At 31.6% G+C, this 6,294-nt stretch overlaps 1 protein-coding gene across 1 annotated transcript; it reads left to right on the forward strand.

Annotated features, from left to right (window-relative positions):
• Positions 1-2,363: 2,363 nt before the first annotated feature.
• LOC115981400 (NAC domain-containing protein 41-like) lies at positions 2,364-4,543 on the forward strand. The gene is made up of 2 exons (XM_031103537.1): positions 2,364-2,685; positions 4,437-4,543. The coding sequence occupies exons 1-2, from the start codon at positions 2,364-2,366 to the stop codon at positions 4,541-4,543; spliced, it is 429 nt and encodes a 142-aa protein (XP_030959397.1).
• Positions 4,544-6,294: the final 1,751 nt, after the last annotated feature.

Raw genomic sequence — 6,294 nt, forward strand, 5'->3', positions numbered from 1 at the left:
AACAAAAGAGTTAGAGTATCCAAAAAGACTTACGTTATGTTACAAGAAGATCCATAACTCACTCACGATACATCGACAATATCAAGTTCAACTACCGCCACTGGCACTAAATCTTGCATGGGCTTAATTAGCCTTGACAAGATCATCACTACAACAAACAAAGATATATACTAATTAACCATCTCTAATTTACTTCTTTCTCTTTCTTTCCTTTTTAAAAAACTCATCTATATAGTAGAATATTATTAGAACCTTCTTGACTTACAGTAACTTCGTATGTTTCTTTCATGGGTAAAATATTATTTTTGTCTCTAAACCTTACAAAAAGTTTGTTTTTCTTCCTAAACTATAAAAGTTTTTTTTTTCCATCCTTAAACTTTATAAAAGATTTTTTTTTTTAATAATTTGGAGAGAGAAATAGGAATAAAAAATAACTTTTTTCAATAGTTTAAGAACCCAAAAAAAAAAAAAAAAATTTAGGTAAAGTTTAAGGTCAAAAAGTAAAATATTTTCAATAGTTTAGGGAAAAAAAAAAAAAAAAAAAAATTCAATAGTTATTTGAGGATGAAAAATGAATTTTTTTAAGTTTAGGGATGAAAAAAAACTTTTAGTAAAGTTTAAGAACCAAAATTGTATTTTACTTTTCTTTCTTTTTATGTGTCTCAAATTTTATTAGATAGAAATGATATTTTTTATCCTCAAAGAAATATATATATATATATATATAGAGAGAGAGAGAGAGAGAGAGAGAGAGAGAGAGAGAGAGAGGATATTTATTCTTCTTCTCCTATCTAAAAGACGAGCTCATTTTTTAGTTGTAAATGCAATTTTACTTTATAAAGGTAAGGATTAAAAAGAATTAATTGGTTTATGTAGCTATAATTAGGAAATTGAATTAGATATGGATTTTCTTTAAAAAATAAATAAATAAAATTTGAATGGATATGACCCGTAAACCACATGATGATCTGTTGATCATAAATTTTCTTTAGAAATGATATGTTTTATTCTCAAAGAAATTATATATATATATATATAGAGAGAGAGAGAGAGAGAGAGAGAGAGAGAGAGAGGATATTTATTCTTCTTTTTCTATCTAAAAGACTAGCTCATTATGCTCTTGTAAGTGTAATTTTACTTTATAAAGGTAAGAATTAAGAAGAATTTATTGATTTCTGTAGCTTTAATTAAGAAATTGAATTAGATATGGATTTTCTTTAATTTGAATGGATGTGACCTGTAAACCATATGACGATTTGTTGATCAATAAGTTAAAAACTATGTACAAGCGAGAAGCTTATTAATTGAAATTTCTAGAGCCTATTTAATAATGGGGAATTAATAAATTTAAATATTAAATTCTATCATTTAAACATAAATTACATCTGTTAGTAAAATTTACATGGATGTACTTAATAGAATCCAAGAAACCAACCAACATCCTGTTTAATAAACCTAGCTATTGAGTGACATCTGAATAAATAAATAATAATATTAAAAAGATTGCAGATCGCAAATTGTATTGGGTAAGCAATAAAATAATCAATAGAAGTCCAGTACATAAAAATCAATCCTTTTTTTGGGGTCCGTTTTGTGGTTTATTTGAATATTTGACTTCAGAAACCAATGTGATAGATTGCAAAATATGTTGGCCTTTTTGGGGTTCATTTCCCAGTCGAATGCAGCGTTTATGCATTACTTTTTTGTTAAACAAGAGATTTTTGGAGTTCAGGATATATAAATATATATATATATATACACGTGTGTGTGGTTGAATGAGTTAGGGAATTATTTAGTTTCGAAAGTTAATTTAGAGAGTTAAATTTCATGAGATTTAAGCAAATGCAAATTATGTATTGATTTTGAAGCAATTATGCTTTTCAAATATGCAGTTTGTATTCCCTTGAGCATTTTACTAATTTGTGTTATTGTTGTGAGTATATCTAACAGTAATGAGTTTATGCAAGAACATAATCTTAAACATTAAAAACCAAGAAATAGGGCCAAAAAAGAAAAACAAAAATGCTATCTATAAAGAAAATAATAAGATTAATTCTACCATAAATGATATCTAACTTCTTCTCAGGGCTATAACACATATATATAAATATATATATATATATATTTTGTTGGTACAAGATAGAATTCTACTCTAGTATAATCGTATACTTTTTAACTCTAATTAAAGTCAGTTAAAATTTAGGGCCGACTCAAGTATCATTTTTTTTTTCTTTTTTGGCAAGGAATCCATATCCGTACAGAAAAGGATCGTGGTTGCAAAAAAATATATAAATACCGTGTTAAACCTATCCTACGCTCACACAAAGCACATTTGTAGAAACACGGAGAGCAAGAATCAAACAATGGAGGCTGTATTATCATCTTCATCCTCATCGACGCTTGAATGGCCAGGCAGGTTCGTGTTTGATCCACTAGACGAAGTGCTAGTGGTTCACTATCTTCATCCCAAGGCCACGGAAATTTCCTACTGTAAATGCCTTGAAGTAATCCCAGAACGCGATCTTTACGGCACTGAAGAACCATGGCAGATTTGGGAGAAGATGGAAGAAGCTAAAAACTGTATACGGAACAAAGAAGAGATGTTCTTCTTCACAAGATTGAAGAGGGTCTCTTCCAAGTCCAACCGTCGTTGCAAGAGAAGCATCGGCAAAGGTTGTTGGAAAGGTGATAATAATTCCAGCGATATTTTTTATTGTGCCTACCAAAACGAAAGACAAAGAATCGGAATAAAAAAGACTTACCATTATGAGAAAAACAACGTCAAGACCGAGAAGTCCAAGTCTAACGACGAGGACAACAACAACCCCTATCGCTGGATATTGCATGAGATTAGCCTTGATGAGTGCTTACTAACCATCTCTAATTTCCTTTTCTTTTTTTGTCTTTTCTTTCTAGAAAACTTCTAAATATGGAGTGTACGTTTTTAGTCCCCTGTAAAACTAGATTGTTAAATCTAATTAATTAACCAAGTGAATACTTAGGTTTATTATTCAGATCTAGGTTAAAAAAAAAAAAAAAAATCATATCATGTAAAGCAGCGGAAATATAAAGAACACAATGATATGATAATCCAGAAAAACCAAACCGGTAAAAAACCTGGGAAGGATTTAACCTAACTATCTTCAAGATAAAACAAATCTACTATGAAAGAATTGAAGTTTACACAATAGTGACTTAGACCACTAACATCCTATTACTACCTCGAGTAAGAAACTTACTACCACGACTACGTGACAGCTCCGAGTCTACGGACTAATTCTTTCTTGGATTCACAGCAAGTACAAGCACTCCTGCTTGTGTATCTTTAAGCTCTTGAAAACAGCAACTGAATTGATCACTAAACTCTTTACATCAATCTTAAGATTGGAAACCCTAAGTGTGTATGAAGGCAAACACCTCTAGATCTTACAAAAAATTCACACACACAGCATAAAGAGCAACTTCAAAACGTGGCTAGAGTTTTTCCTTTTATACTTAAGGCAAAGCATAAAACCCTACATGTCAAACGGGCTTACTGAGTTGGAAAAATTTTGCAGAAAAACAATCTGCACGAGTTTTGATCGATCGAATTTAATTTTCGATCGATCGAGCCAGGCAGATTTACACAATAAATCCTATAATACACTCGATTCCAACTTTACATTTAAACATACTTTGAGCAAGTCTAAAATAAGACTAAATGTTTTGATCATGGTTTGCCAATATTACAAATTGAAGTTCTAATACATTTAAACCTAAAGTCTTAAAACTCAACAAATTCCCCCTTTGGCAATCCGTGACAAAACACAAACTAAACAAAGTGCTCAAAGTTTACAAAAACAGTCCATTACAAAACATTGCCCAACAAAACAAATTCAACCTAACTACTATCTATCAGTTGTAAGTATAAACAGCAGAATGACTGAATCAACTTGTATATTCCTGTAACACTTAACAAACACAAACGCATGTGTGGAAAATACAAGTAAAACAAAATAAATTCTTGATTTCACATAACATAAACTACAAGACATATAACATGAATAACATCATAAATATAAATTAATAATCAATGTAGCACAATGTGAAACAAGTAACAAAAATAAACACATCACATTATCTCCTCCTATCATAGACAATTCAAATAAAACAATATACATCATGAGCCAAAAAATATAAATACATGATGAAGCACCTAGATACAATCTAAAGCTCCATAGCTCCAAAACAACAAAAAATCTCCCCTATTCAATAAAATCTCATATCCATATGTACTCTCCCTTTTTGTAACGAATTGCCAAAGGGCAATCACTCATCATCAAAAGGAGGTGGAGGAGGTGACCGTCTAAAACTCGCCAAAATTGCTCTCAAAGCCTGAAGCTCAGTAAGCACGTCCACCAACAGCTAACCATGAGCTGCCTGAACTGTCATGACAGTGTCCAAATCACGACGAATGCTAGAAACATTCGAAGCAGAAGATGGGGGAGCATCAGCCACTACCGAAGGAGTAATGGTTTCACCCTATATCCAACTCTTCACCTGAGTGTTGGAATCATAGGAGTAGACCAAGAGATTCGAGTAGAACTCTCCGATCAAGGCAGTCGGAGGGGGATGTGAAATGTCCAGCAAAGGAAGCCAACCCCTACACTCAAAATTTCTCCAAATCTCACCATCTGACTCATCTAACAAAACCTTCCTCTTTGCCTATACATTCCTACGAATGTTTAGCTTCTCATAAGTTTCTTGGTTTTTCTCACTAAGGAACCTCTCATGATCAAAGGTGGGAAAAGAAGTAGAGGTGGAGGTCCTATGAGCTCTAGTTTTCCTAACCATGATACTAAGGATCAAAAGGACAGACACAAAAGAGATAGAGAAAAAAAAAACCAGGGGCAGACTGCAAGTTAGCACAAAAATATATAGAAAATAACAATCTATATGATGCATGAACAACAGCAACACATGATGCATGCTCTAATGCAATGAGAATAAGTTCAATGCACTTTAAAATCACAAAATTGGCTTGAGCATAGAGTTTATATCAAAAACCCCAAATTTTGAAAACCCACTTTCACAAATCTCAACAAATTGATCAATTGATCATAATCAATCTAACAAGCCAATTTTATCAATTAATGCTCAATTGAACAAAACCCCAATTCGAGTAGTTTCAAGCCCTAGAAAATTAAAATTTTCCCAAATCAACAAATTAATCAAATTAATTCATAAGGATCAGATTTATATCATCCCACAACAAAAACCCAATTATCAATTTGGAAAGAAAAGATTGAAAACATCAAAATCCCCAAATTTTCCTTAGGTTCAAAATATCCCCAAAACGCATGACAAAAATGCATGAAACATGAAAATAAATGAAAAAGGAGGGGCAAAAGGATCTTACGACCTTAGAAGACAAAAACCTTGCAAGAAGTTTGAAGGAAAACGACAAAAAAATGAGCTTGAATCCTTGACTGATCGAACAGAGAGAGAAAGTTCTGTTGAAAAAAATTTAAAAGTGATAGAACGCGTGAAAACTCAAAGTTTTAAAAAACTCTCTATGCGATTTTCGATTGATCGAAGATTAGATTCGATTGATCGAAAATTACATTCGATTGATCCAGAAGCAATCAAGCAGCGATCAAAACGGTTAGATTCAAACCAAAATTTTAATCACATTTTGGATCGGTCAAGCAACAGGTTCAATCAATTGAAAATCTGAAAAAATTAAATTTTTTAAAAACAGAGCAATTTTATGTAGAAACTCCTCAAAGCATAGTATTTTATGAATAAAATGCATGAGTATGAGATGAAATGCTTTTCAAAAACAATTGTATTGAACCTAGATTTCCCAAAATTAAGATTTTCAATCAATTTTTCCTTAAGTTCTCAAACTTCAAACACATTTTGCATTAAACTCAAGGAAGTTTCAATCTTGGATGGCCAAAACAAAATCACACACAATAACATGTACAAAACTTAGCAAAGAGTAACTTGTGTAATGTGTGTAACAAGCAAAAACTTGAGATACATGTGAGGTGATATGTAAATAGAAATCAAGCACAATTTCTACAAAATTCATCACATAAATTTGAAAGAGACTATCACCTAAAGAGTTACATCATATAACTCACATATATCCTAGAAACCAAGCTTGCAATCATGTAAGTTTCTTGATTTGTCTCATAATGTACACACCAATTTTATTTGTTCAGAAACTTATTAAAATAGCCAGGATAATGTACACACCAATTTTAGCATTAATACCGAGGCTACACCTTATGTTCTTTTTGTGCATGT

Source organism: Quercus lobata, chromosome 3 (assembly GCF_001633185.2).
Source record: "Quercus lobata isolate SW786 chromosome 3, ValleyOak3.0 Primary Assembly, whole genome shotgun sequence".
In the NCBI taxonomy this organism is placed as follows: Eukaryota; Viridiplantae; Streptophyta; class Magnoliopsida; order Fagales; family Fagaceae; genus Quercus; species Quercus lobata.